Source organism: Pygocentrus nattereri, chromosome 6, assembly GCF_015220715.1.
Source record: "Pygocentrus nattereri isolate fPygNat1 chromosome 6, fPygNat1.pri, whole genome shotgun sequence".
Classification (NCBI taxonomy): Eukaryota; Metazoa; Chordata; class Actinopteri; order Characiformes; family Serrasalmidae; genus Pygocentrus; species Pygocentrus nattereri.
The window spans coordinates 48038115-48065608 of NC_051216.1; the positions used below are offsets into that span (position 1 = coordinate 48038115).

The 27494-nt window shown below is 44.8% G+C and overlaps 1 protein-coding gene across 3 annotated transcripts in view; it reads left to right on the forward strand.

Moving 5' to 3' along the window:
• LOC108440494 (rho GTPase-activating protein 6-like) overlaps window positions 1-19877 on the forward strand; it is a 67222-nt gene extending 47345 nt beyond the window's left edge. For 2 of the 3 annotated variants that reach the window (XM_037539117.1, XM_017719377.2), the window contains exons 4-13: window positions 2890-3149; window positions 3980-4175; window positions 4351-4406; window positions 4484-4634; window positions 5696-5844; window positions 8395-8574; window positions 12051-12151; window positions 12867-13102; window positions 15280-15366; window positions 18523-19877. In XM_037539117.1, the coding sequence (XP_037395014.1) occupies window positions 2890-3149; window positions 3980-4175; window positions 4351-4406; window positions 4484-4634; window positions 5696-5844; window positions 8395-8574; window positions 12051-12151; window positions 12867-13102; window positions 15280-15366; window positions 18523-19040 (1934 nt within the window). In that variant the 3' untranslated portion in view covers window positions 19041-19877. The remainder of the gene's footprint in view (window positions 1-2889; window positions 3150-3979; window positions 4176-4350; window positions 4407-4483; window positions 4635-5695; window positions 5845-8394; window positions 8575-12050; window positions 12152-12866; window positions 13103-15279; window positions 15367-18522) is intronic. The other variant, XM_037539118.1, reaches the window with a different exon arrangement.
• The last annotated feature ends 7617 nt before the right edge of the window (window positions 19878-27494 follow it).

The window sequence follows — 27494 nt, forward strand, 5'->3', positions numbered from 1 at the left end:
CAGTAGAGAGAGACAGTAGAGACAGAAAGTGCAGAGAGAGACAGTAGAGAGAGACAGTAGAGACAGAAAGTGCAGAGAGAGACAGTAGAGAGAGACAGTAGAGACAGAAAGTGCAGAGAGAGACAGTAGAGAGAGACAGTAGAGAGAGAAAGTGCAGAGAGAGACAGTAGAGAGAGACAGTAGAGAGAGAAAGTGCAGAGAGAGACAGTAGAGAGAGAGACAGTAGAGAGAGACAGTAGAGAGAGAAAGTGCAGAGAGAGACAATAGAGAGAGACAGTAGAGAGAGAAAGTGCAGAGAGAGACAGTAGAGAGAGACAGTAGAGACAGAAAGTGCAGAGAGACAGTAGAGAGAGACAGTAGAGAGAGACAGTAGAGAGAGAAAGTGCAGAGAGAGACAGTAGAGAGAGACAGTAGAGAGAGACAGTAGAGACAGAAAGTGCAGAGAGAGACAGTAGAGAGAGACAGTAGAGACAGAAAGTGCAGAGAGAGACAGTAGAGAGAGACAGTAGAGACAGAAAGTGCAGAGAGAGACAGTAGAGAGAGACAGTAGAGACAGAAAGTGCAGAGAGAGACAGTAGAGAGAGACAGTAGAGACAGAAAGTGCAGAGAGAGACAGTAGAGAGAGACAGTAGAGAGAGACAGTAGAGACAGAAAGTGTAGAGAGAGACTTGTTTTTTTTCTACGCCCCACAGAGGAATTTCACACAAATCAGCATGATCACAGCCCCCACCCCCCACCCCCCCACACTCCCCCTACACCGTCTGATCAGATTACTGTTTACGCCAGGAAGTCAGAAAGTGAAAAACAAAACCAAATTACTGGCAGGAGTTTACCAGACATCCCAGTTTCCCAGTATATTCCCAGTATTCCATATGGTATTCCACAGCTGTATAATTCTGAATCTACAGTGAAACAGCAAGTAAAGTGTATGGGTTGACAGCTCAGCTCACGTTCATCAGTAAGCAGCAGAAAGATGTTCGTGTTCTCCTCCATTACGTCCGTGGTGCACAGATAGTTTGATTTATCTGACAATTTAATTAAAAATTAAAAATTTCTGTGTCTCATTTCGTTCCCAACCGTGTAACGCTCTGTGCTCTGCTGTCACCGCTGATGGATACAGCTGTTTAAAGTTCATGCCAAACCTTCCTGCTGTAAACAGACACCGGCAGACGTCTGCTGTTTAGATCGTGTTGTCTCACGTCCTGGCCTGGCAACCTATATGGAAAAAGAATATCGCTGCTGTCGGAAGAAAACCTTGTTTTGTCGTTTTTTCAGTTTGTGGCGTATTTTGAATATGCCTGTTGTTCCTTACATTGTGTATACATTTCATGAAGAATGGACCAAGAGAAACAGCCCAAAATCACTTCCACTGACTTCCACTGAAGGTAAAGTAGGCACTGAAGCGATGTATAAAGACATCAGTCTGTGTTTGAAGGACAGGAGAGACGCTGCTGTTTGGACAACCAGCGGGCGTTTGTTCCACCACCTTTACTCCAGGACAGAGAAAAGTCTTGATGCTCGTCTTCCTTACGTCTTGAAGGATGGCGGGTCAAGCCGAGCTGTACTTGAAGCTCGAAGGGGCCAAGGTACAGTTTGAGTTTTGAGCATTGCCATCAGGTAGAGAGGGGCTAGAAGACAGAGGCTTGAAGGCCGCACAGACCACAAAAGTGAGTAGTCAAGCTTTGAGATGACAAGAGACTGAACGAGCACCTGGAAGGCCTTTTGAGTGAGGAAGGGTTGGATCCTCTGGATGTTGTACAGGAGAAACCTGCATGGCTGAGTCAGGTTCGCGATGTGAGTCGAGAACGATAACTGGCCATCCAGAGTCACACCAAGACTTCTTGCCTCTACAGACGGAACAATCAGAGAGTTCTCGAATGAGACGGTGAGATCACGATGAGGACCTGTAGTTGCAGGGATGAGTCTGGCTAGGATTGAGTTTCAGGTGCTGAGCTGCCATCCATGAAGAGATGTCAGACAGACATGCTGAGATACGCCTGGAGACCTGAGTGTCAGAAAGCGAGAAGGAAACAATGATAAGAGAAGCCATGAGAAGATATTACATCATCAAAAGAATGAGTGTAAAGTGAAAAGAGAAGAGGACCCAGCACCGAGCCTTGTGGGACACCAGTGGAGAGCCTGCATGGAGAGGATGTGAATGTAGAGACGTTTTTAATGATCAATGCATTTCACAGAACGGCTGCTACAGAACATCAAACCACACGCTGTCAATCAGGGAACATCCACTAAAATATGGAATTTAATCCGTTTGTTTTCCATGTGCTTTTCTTCATAGATCTTCATAAAATAGGTAAAAGGAAATTAAGTGGTGTCATCAGTGTGATTTTAATTTCAAGAGACATGTCGTTACGCAGTAACTCCAGTGACACGACTCCTGGGGAACTTTTATTATATACTTTATCATTTGTATTTGACATTTGTTTTCTTTATGATGTTTAATTTATATACTTCGTAGTCATGTAGAGATTATTGTAGTTAAAATAGCAGAAAAGTTTTTCAGACCTCAGAAACCTCAGAACGTGGCCTCCGCCTTTAGACCTGACTGTGAGGGAGAGCTCTTCTGTCTTGCTTGGAATTCTATATGATTGATTTAAAAACTAATATTGATAAATTGAGGTTCAAGAAGTTATTGAAAAAAAAAAACTTTTTGTTTCTAAAATATCTGTAAACGTTTCCAGAGAAAGACTCATGTGTGAAACAGGCTACAGGCCTAAGCGCTACCGTTTAGCCTGACTACTCAGGAGCAACACAGTGCAGGTAGAAGCACCTTGACCGCTGTGTGGAGGCACGTTTTGGTAGCCTAAGGGAAGTCATGATTGGAGGTAAACCTGCTCTGTCTCGCTCGCTCTCTCTTCCTCTCTCTCTCAGAGTACGTGCCGCAGGCGTTCGGTGTGCCGCTGCAGCAGGTCATCGCTAACGATCGCTGGCTCAAGCTGCGGCAGGACGGACGGGAGGACCAGCGCGAATCCACAGCCAATCTGGCCTCGTTTCTCCTGCACTTGACCGGACAGAGAGCCAGTCACAGACACTTCTACAGCAGCAACTCCTCCCTCAGCTCCGCCTCCGAGACCAACAACGAACCCGTGTCCCCAGTCAGCCCAGAGGCCGTGGCCCGCTCTCGCAGACGGGTCGGTGCTTATAGTGATTATTTCTCATTATCTGCCCAGATTACGCAAATAAATCAGCCAAAAATGTAACGTACACAGCTGTGCTGAGCACAAGCTTCCTTAAATGAAGTGGATCAGCCAGACAAGCTGGTGTCTGGAGTTTGCTTCCATTACAGACTGGATGCTAGGCTAGCTAACAAGTCAGCTTATGCACCACCAATTAGCCTGGTGCTAACTGCTAACAGTGGAGAACTGTTTTCTCTAACAGACGTGATTCTGTCGTTTCTGAAGCTGTTATACACGGTTACCTGTAAACATGGACTAAAGTAGAGAAAGATCCAACGATTTTCAGAGACTGAAAGACAGACAGACAGATAGACAGACAGACACACAGACAGACAGATAGACAGACAGACAGACAGATAGATAGACAGACAGACAGACAGATAGATAGACAGATAGATAGACAGACAGACAGAGAGATAGACAGATAGATAGACAGACAGACAGACAGACAGATAGATAGACAGATAGATAGACAGACAGACAGAGAGATAGATAGATAGATAGATAGATAGATAGATAGATAGATAGATAGATAGACAGACAGACAGACAGACAGACAGACAGACAGATAGATAGATAGATAGATAGATAGATAGATAGATAGATAGATAGATAGATAGATAGATAGATAGATAGATTGATTAACCCTAACTTGCATAAATTAGGCAGAAATAGAAATCAGACACAAGCTGATTGGCATTTTTGGTGTGATTATTGTATTGATCTCATTGTATTGATTGGTCCTTTAAAAGTCGGTAATGTTCTGACTGCCTTTCCACCTACAGGGTGGCATGTCTGTGGACAGCATCACTGACCTGGATGACGGTCAGTCTCGCCTGCTGGAGGCGCTGCAGCTGTCTCTGCCTGCAGAGCCACTCGATAAGAAAGACAAGAAGAGAGATAAGAAGCTGAGTCTGAACCCCATCTACAGACAGGTTCCACGCGTGCTGGAGCTCTGCTGCCAACATCTGGAGAAATACGGTACCTTTCCTAATCAGCCTGCAGGGATTGGGTCATTAGCAGGCCGATAGCATGCTGGCCTCACGTTACTGTGGGAGGACGAAGTGAAGTGTATTTATAGATCTGCTTATTCTCACCCTGTGGAGAACATCTGGCTTTGGGCTAGACAGTGATGTTGGCTCTGTGTCTGATTCAGGTCTGCAGACTGTTGGGATTTTTCGAGTTGGAAGCTCCAAGAAGAGAGTCCGACAGGTGAGATTACTGCCGGCAATAATTTCTCCGTTGAAGTCAAGCATTTATAACTGTTGTTAATGGCTGTTTGTGTGTAGCTGCGTGAGGAGTTTGATCAGGGCGTGGAAGTGATTCTGGGACCTGAACACAGTGTCCATGACGTAGCTGCCCTGCTGAAAGAGTTCCTCAGGGACATGCCTGACCCTCTGCTGACCAGAGAGCTCTACACAGCCTTTATCAACTGCCCATGTGAGAGCGGTACACTGTGGACAGATTTATTAGGCTTTATTTGGGCCTGAAATGTTAAGCCACATATATCCTGAGAACATTTTACCCAAGTCCGACTGAACCACAGCTCCAAATTTTTCCAAACCTATCCTTAACCGGACAGAATTCTATCCCAACCTGACTCTAATGCTGACTACAGCCTGACAAAGTTGTCTCCCAGTCCAACTCTAGGCCATCAAACTTCTGTTCCCATCAAAATTCTATCCCAACCCGACTGTATCTTGACAAATTCCATCCCAACCCACTATAGCATAACAAAGGTCCATCCCATCCTGACTGTAGCACTACAGAATTCCACCCCCAACCTGACTGTAGCTCCACATAATTCCTTCCCATCTTGACTGTAGCTAGAAAAAATTCCATCCCATCCTGACTGAAGCTCAACAAAATTCCATCCCATCCTGACTAAAGCTCGACAAAATTCCATCACATCCTGACTGAAGCTCAACAAAATTCCATCACATCCTGACTGAAGCTCAACAAAATTCTATCACATCCTGACTAAAGCTCGACAAAATTCCATCACATCTTGACTGAAGCTCAACAAAATTCCATCCCATCCTGACTAAAGCTCGACAAAATTCCATCACATCCTGACTGAAGCTCAACAAAATTCCATCACATCCTGACTGAAGCTCAACAAAATTCCATCCCATCCTGACAAAAGCTCGACAAAATTCCATCCCATCCTGACTAAAGCTCGACAAAATTCCATCACATCCTGACTGAAGCTCAACAAAATTCCATCCCATCCTGACTAAAGCTCGACAAAATTCCATCACATCCTGACTAAAGCTCAACAAAATTCTATCACATCCTGACTGTAGTTCCTCAAAATTCCACTCCCAACCCAACTGTAGTTTAATAAAATTCTATCCCAATCTGACTGCGTTCCAAGAAAATTCTGTCTGAATCCGACTGTAGCTCCACAAAATTCCACCCCAATCCTGCTGTAGCCAAACAAACTTCTTCATCTCAGGAGAAGCTGACCTGTATCTATAACTCTGTGTGGACTTTTCCAGCGCTGGACATCTCGGAGCAGAACTCTGTCCTGCAGCTGCTCATCTGCCTACTTCCCGCCTGCAACAGCGACACGCTGCAGCGCCTTCTCCACTTCCTGTCCACTGTAGCCAATCATGCAGAGGATACCGTCGACAGCCAGGGGGAGCAGGTGAGACACACTGAGAGGTAGAAGTATAGAGCAGCGGATTGATGGAAAGATGGGTAGATGCTTGGATGGTGGTTGTAGCCAAATCCGGATTCTTTACAACTCGTCAGTTGAGCGGAATCAATTGCGCTCCTGCAGTGAAGGAGAAATTTTTTTCATTAGACTGAGAGCAGCGCTGTCTGAAAGAGTCTGAGCCAAAGTGAGTTCATTTACAGCCCCATTAAAGAGCTGTTAGTCAAAATGTCATAACAAAACGTAATAAACCACTTTATTCCTGCTGAAACCAGGCAAGCTGGCTCTTGCAGTCAGGCCAGTACACACATGTGTGCTCTCTGTTTTACAGCTAAAATTCTGAGGCTGTGGGAACATTCTGACATTTTGCTGGAGCTGATACAAAAATGTGCTCTAAAAATAAAACATTTGCTTTTGCTTAAGAAAGTTAAGTTTAAGGCAAGTTTAAAGTGTAAGCAGTGACACTAAGCCACAAAACTAACATTAAACTCATAAATATATTTCACTATATTTCCAAAAGTATTCACTCCCCCATCCAGATCACTGAATTCAGGTGTTCCAGTCACTTCCGTGGCCACAGGTGTATAAAGCCGAGCCCCTCGGCCTGCAGACTGCTTCTACAGACATTAGTGAAAGAATGGGTCGCTCTCAGGAGCTCAGTGAATTCCAGCGTGGTACCGTGATCGGACGCCACCTGTGCAGCAAGTCCAGTCGTGAAATTTCCTCACTACTAAATATTCCACAGTCCACTGTCAGTGGGATTATAACAAAGTGGAAGCGATTGGGAACGACAGCAACTCAGCCACGAAGTGGTCGCCACGTAAAATGACAGAGCGGTCAGCGGATGCTGAGGGTCATAGTGCGCAGAGGTCACCGACTTTCTGCAGAGTCAATCACTACAGACCTCCAAACTTCATGTGGCCTTCAGATTCAAGGATTCAAGGATTCAAGGATTCAAGGAGATTTTATTGTCATTCGCATCACATGGTACATGAGGTGGAACGAAATTAAGATCTCATGGTCCAGTTTACACCCAAGAGCTGTTATTAAAATAGATAAATAAATAGAAAGTACACAAGAGAGGGAGAGTTGGAAGTTAGCAGCAATATGAAGTCCAGAGTGCAAGTTTGCTATAGCAGCATGATATTGACTTAGAGCAGTGGATAAAGTGTCTAGATAAAGTGTCTCAGTGCGGTTTAAAGTGACAGTGTTTGTAACAGTACTCGTTCTTGTAAGTGTCAGTTGGAATTTAGGAGCCTTACAGCTTCTGGTATGAAGCTGTTTCTGAGTCTGGTTGTTTTGCACTTGATGCTCCGCAGCCTCCTGCCTGAGGGGAGCGGGACAAAAAGTGCATGTGCTGGGTGGGTGGGATCCTTCCTGATGCAGGTAGCCCTTTTCCTGCATCTGGAGGTGTAAATGTCTGTGGTGCTGGGGAGGCTGACTCCAGCAATCCTCTGTGCAGCCTTCACCACCCTCTGCAGTGCTTTCCTATCTGCAGCAGAGCAGCTTCCATGCCACACGTTGATGCTGGAGCACACGACGCTCTCCACCACACATCTGTAGAAGGAGGTGAGGACTGCCCTCCCGAGTCCAGCTCGTCTCAGCCTCAGCTCAAGAACAGCGTAGAGAGCTTCATGGAATGGGTTTCCATGGCCGAGCAGCTGCATCCAAGCCTTACATCACCAAGCGCAGTGCAAAGCGTGGAATGCAGTGGAGTAAAGCGCCGCCACTGGACTCTAGAGCAGTGGAGATGAGTTCTCTGGAGTGACCAATCACGCTTCTCCATCTGGAAATCTGATGGACAAGTCTGGATTTGGCGGTTGCCAGGAGACGGTACTTGTCTGACTGCATTGTGCTGAGTGTAAAGTTTGGTGGAGGGGGGATCATGGTGTGGGGGTGTTTTTCAGGAGTTGGGCTCGGCTCCTTAGTTCCAGTGAAAGGAACTCTTAAAGCTTCAGCTCCAAGAGATTTTGGACAATTTCACGCTCCCAACTTTGTGGGAACAGTTTGGGGACGGCCCCTTCCTGCTCCAACATGACTGCGCACCAGTGCACAAAGCAGGTCCATAAAGACGAGGATGAGCCAGTTTGGTGTGGAAGAACTTGACTGGCCTGCACAGAGTCCTGACCTCAACCCCATAGAACACCTTTGGGATGAATTAGAGCGGAGACTGTGAGCCAGGCCTTCTCGTCCAACATCAGTGTCTGACCTCACAAATGCGCTTCTGGAAGAACGGTCAAAAATTCCCATAAACACTCCTAACCCTTGTGGAAAGCCTTCCAAGAAGAGTTGATGCTGTTATAGCTGCAAAGGGTGGGCCGACATCATATTAAACCCTATGGATTAAGAATGGGAGGTCACTCAGGTTCATATGCGTGAGAAGCCAGACGACCGAATACTTTTGGAAATATAGTGCGTGTATTGTGATATAAACTGAGTCGTATGCTACAGTTTATGGGTTGAAAGGGATTCACCAGAGTTTGGGTCAATTAATCCTCACAATTCATTCTTCATGCTTGTTGCTTGTGCTGCCTCTCTCAGGTTCCGGGTAATAAGATGACCGCTCTGAACCTGGCCACTATCTTTGGTCCGAATGTGCTGCACAAACAGAAGAATTCAGAGAAGGAGTTCAGCGTTCAAAGGCCTGCACGGGCTGAAGAAAGTGCTGCCGTCATCAGTGTGGTTCAGCGCATGATCACTTCCCATGAGTCCCTCTTTATGGTGAGCTGGAGTTAAGGGTGAATGATTTAGTGAAATGTTATTGTTATTTTGATTAATTATGATTCATTAGAATATGCTTTTGATACAAGGACTGCTCTTACTGCCTAGCTGCTGTAATTCAGATTCAGGAGGAAACAGAATTAGAGGCTGATTGATAAAAACCATAGTTGGTTTTTAACACATTTCCATGGTTACGCTACACCCATTTCAGTGGCTGTGCTTGTGCTATCTCTGTGGTTAGGCTACAGCCGTTTCCATGGTTACTCTAGTGCTATCTCTGTGGTTAGGCTACAGCCGTTTCCATGGTTACTCTAGTGCTATCTCTGAGGTTGGGCTACAGCCGTTTCCATGGTTACTCTAGTGCTATCTCTGTGGTTATGCTACAGCCGTTTCCATGGTTACTCTAGTGCTATCTCTGTGGTTAGGCTGCAGCCGTTTCCATGGTTACTCTAGTGCTATCTCTGTGGTTATGCTACAGCCGTTTCCATGGTTACTCTAGTGCTATCTCTGTGGTTAGGCTGCAGCCGTTTCCATGGTTACTCTAGTGCTATCTCTGTGGTTATGCTACAGCCGTTTCCATGGTTACTCTAGTGCTATCTCTGTGGTTAGGCTGCAGCCGTTTCCATGGTTACTCTAGTGCTATCTCTGTGGTTAGGCTACAGCCGTTTCCATGGTTACTCTAGTGCTATCTCTGAGGTTGGGCTACAGCCGTTTCCATGGTTACTCTAGTGCTATCTCTGTGGTTATGCTACAGCCGTTTCCATGGTTACTCTAGTGCTATCTCTCTGGTTAGGCTGCAGCCGTTTCCCTGGTTACTCTAGTGCTATCTCTGAGGTTGGGCTACAGCCGTTTCCATGGTTACTCTAGTGCTATCTCTGTGGTTATGCTACAGCCGTCTCCATGGTTACTCTAGTGCTATCTCTGTGGTTACGCTACACCCATTTCAGTGGCTGTGCTTGTGCTATTTCTGTGGTTAGGCTACAGCCGTTTCCATGGTTACTCTAGTGCTATCTCTGTGGTTAGGCTACAGCCGTTTCCATGGTTACTCTAGTGCTATCTCTGTGGTTAGGCTGCAGCCGTTTCCATGGTTACTCTAGTGCTATCTCTGTGGTTATGCTACAGCCGTTTCCATGGTTACTCTAGTGCTATCTCTGTGGTTAGGCTGCAGCCGTTTCCATGGTTACTCTAGTGCTATCTCTGTGGTTAGGCTGCAGCCGTTTCCATGGTTACTCTAGTGCTATCTCTGTGGTTAGGCTACAGCCGTTTCCATGGTTACTCTAGTGCTATCTCTGAGGTTGGGCTACAGCCGTTTCCATGGTTACTCTAGTGCTATCTCTGTGGTTATGCTACAGCCGTTTCCATGGTTACTCTAGTGCTATCTCTGTGGTTAGGCTGCAGCCGTTTCCATGGTTACTCTAGTGCTATCTCTGTGGTTATGCTACAGCCGTTTCCATGGTTACTCTAGTGCTATCTCTGTGGTTAGGCTGCAGCCGTTTCCATGGTTACTCTAGTGCTATCTCTGTGGTTATGCTACAGCCGTTTCCATGGTTACTCTAGTGCTATCTCTGTGGTTAGGCTGCAGCCGTTTCCATGGTTACTCTAGTGCTATCTCTGTGGTTAGGCTACAGCCGTTTCCATGGTTACTCTAGTGCTATCTCTGAGGTTGGGCTACAGCCGTTTCCATGGTTACTCTAGTGCTATCTCTGTGGTTATGCTACAGCCGTTTCCATGGTTACTCTAGTGCTATCTCTCTGGTTAGGCTGCAGCCGTTTCCCTGGTTACTCTAGTGCTATCTCTGAGGTTGGGCTACAGCCGTTTCCATGGTTACTCTAGTGCTATCTCTGTGGTTATGCTACAGCCGTCTCCATGGTTACTCTAGTGCTATCTCTGTGGTTACGCTACACCCATTTCAGTGGCTGTGCTTGTGCTATTTCTGTGGTTAGGCTACAGCCGTTTCCATGGTTACTCTAGTGCTATCTCTGTGGTTAGGCTACAGCCGTTTCCATGGTTACTCTAGTGCTATCTCTGTGGTTAGGCTGCAGCCGTTTCCATGGTTACTCTAGTGCTATCTCTGTGGTTATGCTACAGCCGTTTCCATGGTTACTCTAGTGCTATCTCTGTGGTTAGGCTGCAGCCGTTTCCATGGTTACTCTAGTGCTATCTCTGTGGTTAGGCTGCAGCCGTTTCCATGGTTACTCTACTGCTATCTCTGTGGTTAGGCTACAGCCGTTTCCATGGTTACTCTAGTGCTATCTCTGTGGTTATGCTACAGCCGTTTCCATGGTTACTCTATTGCTATCTCTGTGGTTAGGCTACAGCCGTTTCCATGGTTACTCTAGTGCTATCTCTGTGGTTATGCTACAGCCATTTCCATGGTTACTCTAGTGCTATCTCTGTGGTTAGGCTGCAGCCGTTTCCATGGTTACTCTAGTGCTATCTCTGTGGTTAGGCTGCAGCCGTTTCCATGGTTACTCTAATGCTATCTCTGTGGTTATGCTACAGGCGTTTCCATGGTTACTCTAGTGCTATCTCTGAGGTTAGGCTACAGCTGTTTCCATGGTTACTCTAGTGCTATCTCTGTGGTTACGCTACAGCCGTTTCCATTGTTACTCTAGTGCTATCTCTGTGGTTAGGCTGCAACCGTTTCCATGGTTACTCTAGAGCTATCTCTGTGGTTAGGCTGCAAGCGTTTCCATGGTTACTCTAGTGCTATCTCTGTGGTTAGGCTGCAGCCGTTTCCATGGTTACTCTAGTGCTATCTCTGAGGTTAGGCTACAGCTGTTTCCATGGTTACTCTAGTGCTATCTCTGTGGTTACGCTACAGCCGTTTCCATGGTTACTCTAGTGCTATCTCTGTGGTTAGGCTGCAACCGTTTCCATGGTTACTCTAGTGCTATCTCTGTGGTTAGGCTGCAACCGTTTCCATGGTTACTCTAATGCTATCTCTGCAGTTCCACTACAGCCGTTTCCATGGTTACTCTAGTGCTATCTCTGTGGTTACGCTACAGCCATTTCCATGGTTACTCTAGTGCTATCTCTGTGTTTAGGCTGCAACCGTTTCCATGGTTACTCTAGTGCTATCTCTGTGGTTAGGCTACAGCTGTTTCCATGGTTACTCTAGTGCTATCTCTGTGTTTAGGCTGCAACCGTTTCCATGGTTACTCTAGTGCTATCTCTGTGGTTCCACTACAGCCGTTTCCATGGTTACTCTAGTGCTATCTCTGAGGTTGGGCTACAGCCGTTTCCATGGTTACTCTAGTGCTATCTCTGTGGTTAGGCTGCAGCCGTTTTCATGGTTACTCTAGTGCTACCTCTGTGGTTAGGCTACAGCCGTTTCCATGGTTACTCTAGTGCTATCTCTGAGGTTGGGCTACAGCCGTTTCCATGGTTACTCTAGTGCTATCTCTACAGTTCCACTACAGCCATTCTGTGTTCATGGTAGCTTATCTAGATTCTGACGATGATGTTTCCTGTAGATTCCAGCGGAGCTTCAGCATGAGGTTCTGCTGAGTCTGCTGGAGACGGACTGTGACGTAGTGGATTACCTGCTGAGGAGGAGGAAGACGTCTCACTCTGAGTGAGTCAGGACCTCTTTGAAGCCCTAATGTATTGAATATACATACCGTATAATGTGTCAGAAACCCTCTGTATTCATCGCCGCTGATTCACTGAGCAGATTCGCTGACGCTGTACGTTTGAATGATTTTTGAAGCAGTGCTAATCCAGTAGTCTGTTTTAATCAAGTCCATTTTTAAGCGATTTTAAAGGAGTAATCCAGCCAGCCCTAAATATTTATTTACACATACTATGAAATGGTTCCTGCTTTCTGAATTTGGCGTCTCACTTTATTTGGCCAGTCCACTATAGATTATCTACAGATATTCAAACGGTCTGTATTTAAACTGTGGTGGGGTTAAGGTTGGGATTTGGACCAGGGTTAGGGCTCAGACCAGGGAGAGAATTGGGATTAAGCTTTTGGGTTAGGTTTAGGTTAGGGTTAGGATTAGTGCAGGTTTAAAATTATGGTCAGTTTAGTAGATATTTAGTTGAATGTAACTTGAAAGTAAATTGAATATCTACTAAAGTCTAAAGTGGACGGTCCAGATAAAGTGCTACCTGATTTGGTTGTAAATTGGTTGTAAAAGTGCAGCAGCGCTTCCTTTATCTTGCAGAATTCCTCTACTGAAGTGATTCTTGATGTAAGCAGAAAGCTGCTGAGAACAGTATGACCCGCTGTTAGATAACCGGATTAGGCTCTGTGATTAACGGTGTGATGTAATGATGTTTGGCAGGGGTCCAGCCGCGCAGGAGCCGGAGCCGGACCCAGGGGACTCGTTCAGTTCGGGCGAACACTGTTCCTCCACCGACTCCAACAAAGCGTCCAGCGGAGAAGTTTCTCCGTACGAGAACAACTCCCCCACGCTGTCGCACTGGCTGCCTGCAGGGGGCGGGGGGGTCCAGAGTCCAGAGAGACTGCCCCCTGCTGGACACTTCAGAATCCCAACACCACCTCCACTCACTCACACAGGTAAGTCTGACGGTATACAAGTGAAATATATGATATGTTGGTATATTCTGTGAAAACATTAACAGAATATTTTATATTAAACCTCAAAAAACTTTTTTTTACTATTATTTTTTACACCTGTTTGAAAAAAACAGCTGCTCTTTACGTTGCGTGAACATTTCATGACTAATGGACCAGCAGAAATGACCCAAAGTTGGAACAAAATGATGTAATATTTATATACAATTAAACACATTTGAGTAAAGTCTGTACTTTTTTTTTCTCTTAAAAACTTTATAAACAATTTCAGGGATACAAGCTTTTCTTACAACAGCAATGATGAAATGTATTGAGTATATTTTCTGTAACTAAAGCTTATTTCTACATTTGATCAATCTGTTGACTATTATTAGATATTATTAATCACCTTGTCTAACGGTTCTTCTCTCTCTGTCGCTGCCATCATTCAAAGTTGGGTCTGTATAACAAAACATACAATATATTTCCAGAGGTTTTCACTCCCCCATCCAGATCACTGAGTTCAGGTGTTCCAGTCACTTCCATGGCCACAGGTGTATAAAGCCGAGCCCCTCGGCCTGCAGACTGCTTCTACAGACATTAGTGAAAGAATGGGTCGCTCTCAGGAGCTCAGTGAATTCCAGCGTGGTGCCGTGATCGGACGCCACCTGTGCAGCAAGTCCAGTCGTGAAATTTCCTCACTACTAAATATTCCACAGTCCACTGTCAGTGGGATTATAACAAAGTGGAAGCGATTGGGAACGACAGCAACTCAGCCACGAAGTGGTCGGCCACGTAAAATGACAGAGCGGTCAGCGGATGCTGAGGGGCATAGTGCGCAGAGGTCACCGACTTTCTGCAGAGTCCATCACTACAGACCTCCAAACCTCATGTGGCCTTCAGATCAGCTCAAGAACAGCGTAGAGAGCTTCATGGAATGGGTTTCCATGGCCGAGCAGCTGCATCCAAGCCTTACATCACCAAGCGCAGTGCAAAGCGTGGAATGCAGTGGAGTAAAGCGCCGCCACTGGACTCTAGAGCAGTGGAGACGTGTTCTCTGGAGTGACCAATCACGCTTCTCCGTCTGGAAATCCGATGGACGAGTCTGGGTTTGGCGGTTGCCAGGAGACGGTACTTGTCTGACTGCATTGTACCGAGTGTAAAGTTTGGTGGAGGGGGGATCATGGTGTGGGGGTGTGTTTCAGGAGTTGGGCTCGGCCCCTCAGTTCCAGTGAAAGGAACTCTTAAAGCTTCAGCACCAAGAGATTTTGGACAATTTCATGCTTCCAACTTTGTGGGAACAGTTTGGGGACGGCCCCTTCCTGCTCCAACATGACTGCACACCAGTGCACAAAGCAGGTCCATAAAGACGTGGATGAGCCAGTTTGGTGTGGAAGAACTTGACTGGCCTGCACAGAGTCCTGACCTCAACCCCATAGAACCCCTTTGGGATGAATACAGTCCACAGTACAGTTATTGATTCTTACTCAGGAACAGTAAAGTTAGAGAAAACATATTTTTATATTTTAAATTATTATTAAATTATATTAAACATTGTTATTTAATTAAATATTAAAGCGTAGCCTCTATAAGTACAATGTTGAAGTGTAGCATGAGGACATGTATCTGTAGTCCAAAGACAGTGAGCTGGAGTGGGCAGGCAACTCCCAGTTTAGCACTGTAAGGTGGCAGAAAGGGTCAGAAATGCCACGAAACTGGGCTTTAGATATGAGATTGCTTCTGAAAGGGGAAATATTCCAATATTCCTGTATAATTAACTGGTTAAGACGTAAACAGAGACGTTCAGAGCGGTTCGGTGTGAAACTCTGTTCTAGATAAACTTTCCAAGTCAGAACCGTTCACAGTGGTGGTGATGGGAACCAGACGTCCCTCTAAAAGCTCCTCACAGAAAGTTCCTACATGAACTGGTTCTGAATTCACTGCCTGATGACTGAGATACTAATTTTGAGACAATGTTGGCCCTAAATTATTTGTTTAAAGCACATTTATTCATGGGGTGGTACATACAGCACGGAAGACAAAATCATTCCCATGGAAAACGTATTGTTTTGCAAGAATATGGGAAAAAATGATGCAGCCCTGTAAACATTAAAGAGTCACTGGTTAATGAAACTTGTCTTAATTGTCAGCTACGACATTGAAGCTGTTCCTTGTTTCAGAAGCAGCCTGTGAAAAGACTGATATGTGGGGAACATGGCACGCTACGCTAAAGTCAGGATTTCATGGGAATCTGCACACACATACAGGTGAGTTGCTTAAAGGAGTAGTTTGGCAAATGAATAAGGTTTGCACCTCCTGTTTACCTCCAATGCCTTCAGTCAGTCAAGGCGTACTTGAAGCCCTGAAGGCCACGTCTTTAGTTTTAGCACTGAAACTATGAGGCTAATGGAGCTAACTTGCCTCAGAGTTCAGTGTCTCTAATAGACTTGATTATGTTGTTTCTGACACTGTGTGGACAAAAGTATGGAAAAAAACCCCAAAAGAGTCGTAACAGTGGATTAAATACTTTCTCACATAGAGAAAAAAATATTTTTATATTTTAAATTATTATTAAATTATATTAAACATTATTATTTTTCATTAAATATTAAAGCGTAGCCTCTATAAGTACAATGTTCAAGTGTAGCATGAGGACATGTATCCGTAGTCCAAAGACAGTGAGCTGGAGTGGGCAGGCAACTTCCAGTTTAGCACTGTAAGGTGGCAGAAAGGGTCAGAAATGCCACGAAACTGGGCTTTAGATATGAGATTGCTTCTGAAAGGGGAAATATTCCAATATTCCTGTATAATTAACTGGTTAAGACGTAAACAGAGACGTTCAGAGCGGTTCGGTGTGACAGGCTCTGTTCTAAAAGTTGTACCAGTAGATAAGATGCATAATCAAAAAATCAGTTTAAGAATATCTTTCCTCAGTGAGTGACCGCATCACGGCATACACAAGCGCAACAACAGAAGTCACATGCCAGCAATGTCCAGAAACGCCGCCGACTTCTCTGGGCCTGAGCTCATCTGAAATGGACTAATGCTCAGTATATAGTCAGTATACAGTATTATAGTCTGACGAGCCCACCTTTCAAACTGTTTATGGAAATAATGGACATCACATTCTCCAGGCCACAGAGGAAAACAGCGATCGGGATTGTTACCAGCATAAAGTTCAAAAGCCAAGATCTGTTTTGGTGTTGGGGGTTACTAAGACACCTGCGAAAGCACCTTTAGCTCTGAACACATATTGGAGCAGCATATACTTTTCAAGGACATCAAGACTTATTTCAACATAACCGCTGAACTGGCCGGCCTACAGTGCAGAATTGTCTTAGTACGCTTAAAATACGACAACAAAGGCTCCGTATGGCGGCTTGTACAGAGAAGAATGGCAGAAAATCACAGTTTCACATCTTTCAATTGGCGTCTTTGGTCCTCACACAGTCATTAAGTGTTGTGAAAGGGAAGGGTGATGAAACACAGGGGTGTCCCAGACATTTCATAATGGCATCATATTTGCACTGAACATTGTCACACATCCATCGAGCTCTCAGAGGAGCCCGGACTCCATCTCCCAGAATCGTCTGGGAGACCACATGGCTGCTGAGCTTCCCTCACACTCTGAGTCTAACTCGGACTCCATTACCCAGAGTTCTCTGACTCCTTCTTGCACTCCTGTCATCGCTCTAGATCTCCAGAGTATTGATGTGTATCACTTGTGTTTTGGTCATATGACTTCCATAGTTTAGGTTCTAAGCCTGGGCTTTAGGCCGAGACAGTGAACTACTGAGCGTTTGTCTATTGTTTGTATCCGATTTTTGACCAATACTTCTGTTATTTCGAATCTGCTGTTTGCTCTGCCCTTTGGGCTGTTTGCTGGACCCCTTTGTGTTTGTTAGCGTTGTGTAATGTTTACCATTGTCCTTCTGCTGTTTTCTGGATTTGTCCCATGCCTGCTTTTCACTAAGATTCTGGACTTTAATTCTGTTAGTAAAGTCTCTGTGTTGTGTTTCCAGTGGTGGACAGTAACTGAGTAACTGAGTACCAGAGTAACTGAGTAACTGAGTAAATGTAATTGGTTTCTGTACTTTAGTATTTTTGGTGTATCTGTACTGACGTTTCTCCGTTCTGGACTTTTTCCTTTCACTCCACTACATTTCAGAGTCTAATATCCGACTTTTTCCTCCTACATTTTGAGAAATCTGTCGTTCCTTTTGGTTTCTGTGTGTATAAAAACGTCACATGTCAAAACGAAAGAAGCGCAAAGCCAGAGCACCAATCAGGGCCCAGCGGTCACTTTGTTTAGAGCTGGTTTTGACCTGTTGGTCATACCGACCCAGTGCAGCACGCGGTTCAACGTCAGCGCAGCAGCGTAAAACTTTGGGAGAGTCTGTTCAACATAAATGATGAACTAACCTAACTTTGTGTAAATAGAGCTCAATATAGAAATATGTCCACATATGCAGTCGAGACTGACGCGGCTTTTTTCTGAATTTCTACAAACACCATTTCATTTTATAGTAAATGAGTTTGGGCTGGTTTATGTTTATGAACAGACGCCTACAGATCAACATAGTAAAGGAGCTCATCTGTGATCCTGAGTTTAAAGCCAGTTTTTATTCAACTTAAACTTGGAACTAAGTTGTAAATAAATCTGAAACTGAAACTTTGCTTGTGTGTAAAAAGTGATTTCAGAGCCACTCGGTTCTCCCTGATGGAAACTGTTTACCTTCAGTGTTTTGTGCTTCTGATCATTTTAATAGACGTCAGCGTCACTAATTAATGACGTTCTATTAAAAGACTGGTTTACCAAGAGAGACGCTGGAGGACTTTCACCTGAAATGAGTTCATGAAGCCAGTCTGGTTATAAAAATGATAACAGGACATCAGAGCCAGAATTCCTCTTTTAGTACTTTTACTTTATACTTAAGTACATTTGAAGGGAAATACTTTAGTACTTTTACTCAAGTGGAGGTCTAAAGGGAGGAACTTCTACTTTTACTGGAGGAATATTTTACCTTGGGGGTCTCGACTTTAACTCAGGTACAGGGTTCCACCGCTGGTGTTTCCAAACCGTGAGCGTCTGACTTTTGTTGGCATGTTACAAATATATTTTTTAAAAAACTGACCAAATTAATGAGGTAAAATAAGGTAATATTGTTTTTGTATTGTGTTCAAACAGAATTTACTAATCAGTGTTTTCTGTTTTTAATATCATTTCACAAACTCTCCCAACTATTTCGGAATTGGGTTGGTATGTTAGCATAGCGGCCGTTTTAAATCCTCGGTTTTGCTGGTACTTTTGTCCATTTTTAAACAGAAAATGTAATTTTACATTTTTTGATAAGTTATTTCCTTTCAAGTTGTACTAAAAAAATCACTGTTTGAGATTTTCAACTTATTTTTCCGTGTTTTAGGCTCTGATGGAATTCTGCTGGATTCGGTCTTCTCTAGCTCCTCGGAAGCCCTCCGCAGTCACCGTGGCAACATGAAGACCCCCATCCGTCGAACACATACCTGTCCGACTGAGGCCGAAGACAGACCGCACCCATCAGTGACACGCGCCTACAGCAGTCCTGAGAGAGACAGCCCGCTGGACCAATCGCAGCACAGCCTGACAACGTCGCCTTGGAAACTACGAAATACAATGGAGGAGGAGACGAGAGTGGCCCCGCCTACCGCCTCACTCTCACCCAGACCTCCTCCTCCGTACCCCGGCCTGAAAAGAACACCACCCACGTTACTGCGGTCTTCGGGAACGTACCGCCACAGTGCCTACAGTTGCCCTCCCAACAGCCAGGGGGCAGCGTCCATCTGCACAGACATTTCTGACCCTGCGGCTGGCGAATACCAGGACTGGCAACGAGACAAATGGCAAGTATGGCAGCTCTTATCATCAGACAGTGTTGACACATTACCAGAAACGCTGGTGTGAGATGATGAAGAGCGCCCTCTTGTGGCCACTGTGCCTATAAAAACCAGGACAATGGATCTTATGTTGTTTTTGCAGTTTTGAACTGATGTTTTCTTTTTCTTTGTGGCTTCGTTTTTGCTCTTGTCACTTTATTACACATCAGAAAAAAAGTATATCAGATTTTCATCGTTCCGGTTCATGTACGCAACTCTCGTTGTTCATAGTGGTGGATTTTATATGAATGTATTCTTTCATTACTGCCTTCCATCTTTGCAATAATATAAACATTTGTGTATTTTGTGCACTATTTATACAGAAAATTCTCCTGAAGTTTTGTCTTCCGAAACTCACAGAAGGTCACCAGCCAGTCTGTAGTGTTCAGAAGCTTGGAATCGCTTGGAAACGCTGGTCATATTAATAGTTGCTGTTATTCATAAACATCTAATACAGTGTAGATTGAAATAATATAGCTGGACAAACTGCTTTATTCTTTATGTTTATTGCAGGTTTTTTGGAAGTTATTAAATGGTAAACTATGTATTGTACTTATCTATTTAGAGTAATTAGATTAGATCATTACAGTCCAAATACAAGCAAATCAGCACGCTCATTTTATCAGACATGATCTGTGATATACAGCTTTAGAATCTCCTGCAGCGCTGCAGATATATTATCTCTTCATTTTTATTCACAGCTTCTAACATCATAATAAATCTGTTTATTTATAGCTATCACATAAAAATGAATTCCATTGAAGACAGTGATTCCAAGCTTCTGGCATAGAAAATCTGTGCATGCAGTAACGGTGGGAGATGTAAATATGTCTCTTATTAAAAACAACCCACAGATTCAGAGAAACGTCTGAGCTCAAGATTATCCTGACATTTTTTCTCTTCTGGGAAGAATTAGCAAAGTAGCTACACATGTTTAGGTAAAGGAACATAAACAAGACAATTTATATGGAGTCATCTGGGTTTATCAGAAGCTAGGGGGCGCTCCTGAGCAAGTCCAAAATGAATGGGTTCCTTTGGAGCTTCTGTGCACATCACTTAATCACTTTTACACAGAAAAACACCAAACAGGTCAACACTGTTATTTTTGAGCTCCAGTTATTGGACTTCATGACGGCGCCTCAGTGAACAGTGAACCAGTGAACGCAAACCACCTTACTCAGCCAATCATCTGATCAAATCACCAACCAATCATCAATCAGTAGCAGCAATGCCAACCAATCAGCGCTCAGTAGCAGCAATGCCAACCAATCAGTGCTCAGTAGCAGTAATGCCAACCAATCAGCGCTCAGTAGCAGTAATGCCAACCAATCAGCGCTCAGTAGCAGTAATGCCAACCAATCAGCGCTCAGTAGCAGCAATGCCAACCAATCAGCACTCAGTAGCAGCAATGCCAACCAATCAGCGCTCAGTAGCAGTAAAGCCAGCCAATCAGCGCTCAGTAGCAGTAAAGCCAACCAATCAGCGCTCAGTAGCAGTAAAGCCAACCAATCAGCGCTCAGTAGCAGTAAAGCCCCGCCTCCTGCTGCCCAGAACCCCTTAGCTTAGTTTTCTTTGCTGTTTTAGTGAAACACAAACTTCTACTTTTTAAAATTAAAGGAATGTTTGCGTGATTAGAAACTACTTAAACTTCTCGTTTTTAGCAGTTGAGTTCCATTCACTCTCATTCATTGAGGACTCACTCACGGGCGCCCTCTGCTGTTCAGCAGGCCTGTTTTTGATATAATGGGGGAAATAAGAAGCAGCCAGGCTCCTCATAGACCAGCTCTGGTGATATCAGGGAGCGGACATGCCAACACGTAAGCAGACACATCGTACACCCTGAAAGGGACCTCCACTCCTTCTTCAGACCTTTCCGCAACTCAGTGTGTGGTGTAAACAGAGCCATTCAGGGCGGATTGGTGTGAACTGGTTCAGATGTCTTTACAGTGGTGGTGATGGGAACCAGGCGTCGCCATGACTACAACACAGATATAGACACTTTATTTACCATCCAGAACCACCAGAGAACCTACACGAGTCTTCTGAGCTTATATGGAATGTTGATGATGGAAAACAGTGGAAAATCTGGAATAATGAGTTTTCTTTGGGGACTATTTTGCCACATAGCGCCCTGCATGTCTCCCTCCACCATGAATGGAGTTGAAGTTCTCTAAACTCTCATAAAACAGCATCTCAGTCATCAGGCAGTGAATTCAGAACCAGCTCATGTAGGAACTTTCTGTGAGGAGTTTTTAGAGATCACATGCCTCTACTTGGCTTTGAAGCCTTTAATTATGGAGAAATATTGGTGGACTTCCCCTTTAAACTAGAAGCCCTTTGGTGTATCCAGAGTCTTTCATATTTAAAATCTGTTTTAATCCCTTTTGGCTGTTGAAGGAAATATAGAAAACAAATAATGTCACTTCATAAGATCATAAGACCACCGACTGACGTTTAATTGAATGGTGGGATTAAACAGAGTAAATATGCCGATATTTCCAGCACTCCATTCCGTAAACGTTCCTGCTTCCTAACGTTCCTGTCTTCATAAAACGGCAGATAATCGCACAGATAAAATGCTCTTTCTTCCTTAGTGTTTCTCGGCAAGCGTGAGCAGGAACGTCCTGGGAATTTTCTTTGTTCCAGTGAGAGATTATGTGTGAAGCGTGTTCTTTGTTGGTTCTGCTGAAAGTCCTTTGTTTGCAGCTCTGCTCTTGTTAGGCCTGCGTTCGCTTACGCACCTCCTGGCTTCGTGTCTTTCCTTCATTTCCTCTTAAACGAGTCTCGAATGCTTCGTACTCCGTGTATAAACAACGGACTTTCACACAAACGCAGTCATTTATCTCCGTGTGAAATATCGGGAAAGGCTCTGAGCTGCTTCCTGCGCTTTACTGTCGGAACCTTCCTCCACATCGGCGTCTTCAGGCTCTCCGATGTCCACATTACTGTGATTTAGTCTGTATATTTTGCAATGTTGCTGAAACACGCTGAAGTATTTTGTTCTTGTAAGAAAGCACAGAAATTATTATTTGAAGAAAAATCATTCCCATATCCACAGCTTCTCTTCCCAAACAGGATAATCTACCTCATCTGGGTCGTGGACATGATACAGGACTTCATGAGAAGAGTAATCGCTGAATGTCTGCACATTAAAGGGCCCATATCTTCAATTTTTCCTGTATTTTATATTTCCACATTTTCTGTTTGTAACATTTCTTTGAGTTTCTGCATCAAAAACAGTCATAATTCATTTTTATATGAAAATTTTCCAACATCTGTGTATCTCTAGACTGGATGGGTGGGGCTAAACTGCTGTAGGCTGAATGGGTGGGGCTAAACAGCTGTAGGCTGAATGGGTGGAGCTAAACTGCTGAAGGCTGAATGGGTGGGGCTAAACGGCTGTAGGCTGAATGGGTGGGGCTAAACGGCTGTAGGCTGAATGGGTGGGGCTAAACAGCTGTAGGCTGAATGGGTGGAGCTAAACTGCTGTAGGCTGAATGGGTGGGGCTAAACTGCTGTAGGCTGAATGGGTGGGGCTAAACGGCTGTAGGCTGAATGGGTGGGGCTAAACTGCTGTAATCTGAATGGGTGGGGCTAAAACGCTCTAGGCTGAAAGGGTGGGGCTAAACTGCTGTAGGCTGAATGGGTGGGGCTAAACAGCTGTAGGCTGAATGGGTGGAGCTAAACTGCTGAAGGCTGAATGGGTGGGGCTAAACGGCTGTAGGCTGAATGGGTGGGGCTAAACGGCTGTAGGCTGAATGGGTGGGGCTAAACAGCTGTAGGCTGAATGGGTGGAGCTAAACTGCTGTAGGCTGAATGGGTGGGGCTAAACTGCTGTAGGCTGAATGGGTGGGGCTAAACGGCTGTAGGCTGAATGGGTGGGGCTAAACTGCTGTAATCTGAATGGGTGGGGCTAAAACGCTCTAGGCTGAAAGGGTGGGGCTAAACTGCTGTAGGCTGAATGGGTGGGGCTAAACTGCTGTAATCTGAATGGGTGGGGCTAAAACGCTCTAGGCTGAAAGGGTGGGGCTAAACTGCTGTAGGCTGAATGGGTGGAGCTAAACTGCTGTAGGCTGAATGGGTGGGGCTAAACTAGCTAGAGTTTTCAGTGATATCTGCCCTTTAACTGATGATCTGTAGTAATAGAGTCATATTCTGTGTTTATGCACAACAGAGTTTATGTAAAAGCTCATTATTGAATATAATATATATAATATATATCACTGCATTTAATTTTCAGCTCATGATTCATAAACTCATCCAGAAGCTGATTATACCCCTGACGTTTCTTGTGTGTCTGTATTTTTCCAGAGTCTGAACCTGAATGACGCCGTTTAGTCCATTATTCCAGGCGCCTGTTTGTATTTCTGTTTATGTGCCACAGAAATGTGTTGCCAGATTCTGAATAAATGCACTTTTTGGTAAAAATCATACAATCTTTGTAATATTTATACAAATGCTTTGTACCTTCAAAGAGAATCTGACTCTAATAAACCTTCTAACTGACCACCTCCTCGTTTCTACGCTCACTGTCCACTTTATCAGCTCCACTCTCTACACCTACAAGGTGGACCGATAAGGTAGGAGCGTCTAACAGAGTGGACAGTGAGTGGACAGTGAGTTGTGTATTTATTGCTCTGTATATTTTCTGTCCACTGTATTTATTCTATCCTCTGCAGTTCATGCAGTGCTGTGTGATGAGCAGCTGCTGTTGTTTCTATACAGGCTATACTGACGACTGACCATGAAAACGCTTGATTTGGGTTGCAATGCTGCGGTTCGACCACCAGAGGGGGACATTCTAAAACCTACAGAATACATCACACTGTAACCTGAGCCTGATCCACCACATCACTGAGGATCCAGCAGAAAATCACATTATATCCAGTTAAACGAGCTGCTTACCTGCTCTGTCACTTAATCTGCGGTCTTAAAACCCAGAAACCCATAAAGTCATCTTTAAACCCATAACAAAATTAAAGTATCATTATTAATAAATATTGAGTGTTTCATATTTTATTATGTTATTAGTTTTCTCTACATTCTATTTTGGTTTTAGTGCTTGTGGATGTTCAGACAAAATCACTAGACAACGTTTATCAGTGAAGAAAGCTGGTTTAGTGCTGGTTTAGTGCTGGTTTAGTGCTGGTTTGTGCTGGTTTGGTGCTGGTTTAGTGCTGGTTTAGTGCTGGTTTAGTGCTGGTTTGTGCTGGTTTAGTGCTGGTTTAGTGCTGGTTTGTGCTGGTTTGTGCTGGTTTGTGCTGGTTTAGTGCTGGTGTGTGCTGGTTTGTGCTGGTTTAGTGCTGGTTTGTGCTGGTTTAGTGCTGGTTTAGTGCTGGTTTGTGCTGGTTTAGTGCTGGTTTGTGCTGGTTTAGTGCTGGTTTAGTGCTGGTTTGTGCTGGTTTGTGCTGGTTTAGTGCTGGTTTGTGTTGGTTTAGTGCTGGTTTAGTGCTGGTTTGTGCTGGTTTAGTGCTGGTTTAGTGCTGGTTTAGTGCTGGTTTGTGCTGGTTTGTGCTGGTTTGTGCTGGTTTAGTGCTGGTTTGTGCTGGTTTAGTGCTGGTTTAGTGCTTGTTTGTGCTGGTTTAGTGCTGGTTTGTGCTGGTTTAGTGCTGGTTTAGTGCTTGTTTGTGCTGGTTTAGTGCTGGTTTAGTGCTGGTTTAGTGCTGGTTTTGTGCTGGTTTGTGCTGGTTTGGTGCTGGTTTAGTGCTGGTTTGTGCTGGTTTGTGCTGGTTTAGTGCTGGTTTAGTGCTGGTTTGTGCTGGTTTAGTGCTAGTTTGTGCTGGTTTAGTGCTGGTTTAGGGCTGGTTTGTGCTGGTTTAGTACTGGTTTAGTGCTGGTTTGGTGCTGGTTTGTGCTGGTTTAGTGCTGGTTTGTGCTGGTTTGTGCTGGTTTAGTGCTGGTTTGTGCTGGTTTAGTGCTGGTTTGTGCTGAGTGCTGGTTTGTGCTGGTTTGTGCTGGTTTGGTGCTGGTTTGTGCTGGTTTAGTGCTGGTTTAGTTCTGGTTTAGTGCTGGTTTAGTACTGGTTTAGTGCTGGTTTAGTGCTGGTTTAGTGCTGGTTTGTGCTGGTTTAGTGCTGGTTTAGTGCTGGTTTAGTACTGGTTTAGTGCTGGTTTGTGCTGGTTTAGTGCTGGGTTTGTGCTGGTTTAGTACTGGTTTAGTGCTGGTTTGTGCTGGTTTAGTGCTGGGTTAGTGCTGGTTTGGTGCTCGTTTGTGCTGGTTTAGTGCTGGTTTGTGCTGGTTTAGTGCTGGTTTAGTGCTGGTTTGTGCTGGTTTGTGCTGGTTTAGTGCTGGTTTGTGCTGGTTTGTGCTGGTTTAGTGCTGATTTGTGCTGGTTTAGTGCTGGTTTGTGCTGGTTTAGTGCTGGTTTGTGCTGGTTTAGTGCTGGTTTAGTGCTGGTTTGTGCTGGTTTGTGCTGGTTTAGTGCTGGTTTAGTGCTGGTTTGTGCTGGTTTAGTGCTAGTTTAGTGCTGGTTTGTGCTGGTTTGTGCTGGGTTAGTGCTGGTTTAGTGCTGGTTTAGTGCTGGTTTGTGCTGGTTTAGTGCTGGTTTGTGCTGGTTTAGTGCTGGTTTAGTGCTGGTTTGTGCTGGTTTGTGCTGGTTTAGTGCTGGTTTAGTGCTGGTTTAGTGCTGGTTTGTGCTGGTTTAGTGCTGGTTTGTGCTGGTTTGTGCTGGTTTAGTGCTGGTTTAGTGCTGGTTTAGTGCTGGTTTGTGCTGGTTTAGTGCTAGTTTAGTGCTGGTTTGTGCTGGTTTGTGCTGGTTTAGTGCTGGTTTAGTGCTGGTTTAGTGCTGGTTTGTGCTGGTTTAGTGCTGGTTTAGTGCTGGTTCTTTTTTCAGTGAAATGCCTCCTCCTACTGTCTAAAATTAAAGGAAAGTTCGAAGTGATCAGAAACTATTTGAACTTCTCATTTTTAGCCGTTGGGCTCCATTCACTCCCATTCATTAAGGACTCGCTCGTGGGCGCCCTCTGCTGTTTAACAGTCCTGTTTTTGATATAATGGGGGAAATAGGAAGTGGCCAGGCTCCTCATAAACCGGCTGCGTTGCCACGTTGTCTGTTGTTCTCTACCTGGGTGATACGTCTGCCCGTCCGCCATGTTGTAGAGGTCAAGATCCGCTTGTGAGCAGATTCACTCGTATTGCGAGACGAAGAGTCTCAGGATTAAATCAGCCACGACTTCCATACTACTCAACCCATTTACACCACATCTGTTCAGCTATAATCCTCAGACTCAGATTAATCCTGTCACGACTGGCCCCTCCCAGTCTCCTCATGTGCTTTTGTTTTTTATTCACAGTCCGACCCCCTTGTTTTCTGACTCCACCCCTGATTTGTTCCACCTGTTTTGCACCTGTCCCTCATTATCCTTTTGTATTTAAGTCCTGTGTCTGCCCCTTGTGTTTGTTGGTCTTTGTTTGATGTTGGATGTGTCTGTTGTTGTGTGTTGGATGTGTCGTTTGCTGTTTGTTATTCTAGCCTCTGTTGTAATTTCTTCTCTGGGTTTAGTCTTGGTTGTATTTCGTCATGTCTGTCCCTCATTCTGTCCATGTTGGATCTTGGGTCTAAAACCGAGTTTAGCGCTCCGGTAAAACACACAGGAATCCTTCAGCGTGTGAATCACTTCTAATATTAATACACAAAAGGATGAGGCTAAACAAGGCTGCCCATCAGCCAGCGTCTTGATCGAGTTTTCCCATTCCACCTTAAATGGTGCAGCCTTCACTTTCTGGTGCCTGAGGTCGCACCATTTAAGGTGGAATGGGAAAATTCAAACAAGAAGCTGGGGGCAAACTATTTAAGGTGGAACATGAAAAAAATAACTACTACATGGAGTTCAGACCCCCAGAACAGACGATTAAATGAAACAAGCTTAATATAAAACCGGAGGAAAAACCATCACGTCAGCAGGTTCTCTGGGCCTCAATGACCACACGACCGTATCTATATGACCACACCACACAGACGTGAGCGTGGATCACTGCATTCCCTCCGTTATATAATCCTATCCCACTTTCTGAGAGCGATATTCCTGAAACAGTGGAATTTTGGACAGTATCTTTCTTAAACTGCCGCTCTGTAATGGCACTGAATGCAGTCCAGCAGCGATGTTGACCTCCCCAGTATGGTGGCGCCGTTGACGTGCCTGGCTGGACCCACCGCGGCATCTAGGTCTGCGTGTCTGTGATACCAGTGCCGTGATGACAGTGATGAGATGTGCTTGGCTTCTGTGTGTAGCTGTAGCTGAGTGACGCCTACAGCTGCCGTTAGCTGTGTTGTGGTGAGGCAGTAGCTCACGCCGCCCGTCCGCCAGTGATTTATGAGTTTCCTGCTGATTAACGTCTGGCTGACGTTCCAACACGCCGCTTTGCCGAAGCGGGGATTTCCACACGCACAGGAACGCACTGATACGGTCTGTTCTCCCGATCTGAGGCTCGCTGACTCTGTTCCACACTTAGCACTAATATGCTTTACACTACGGTTCCACCG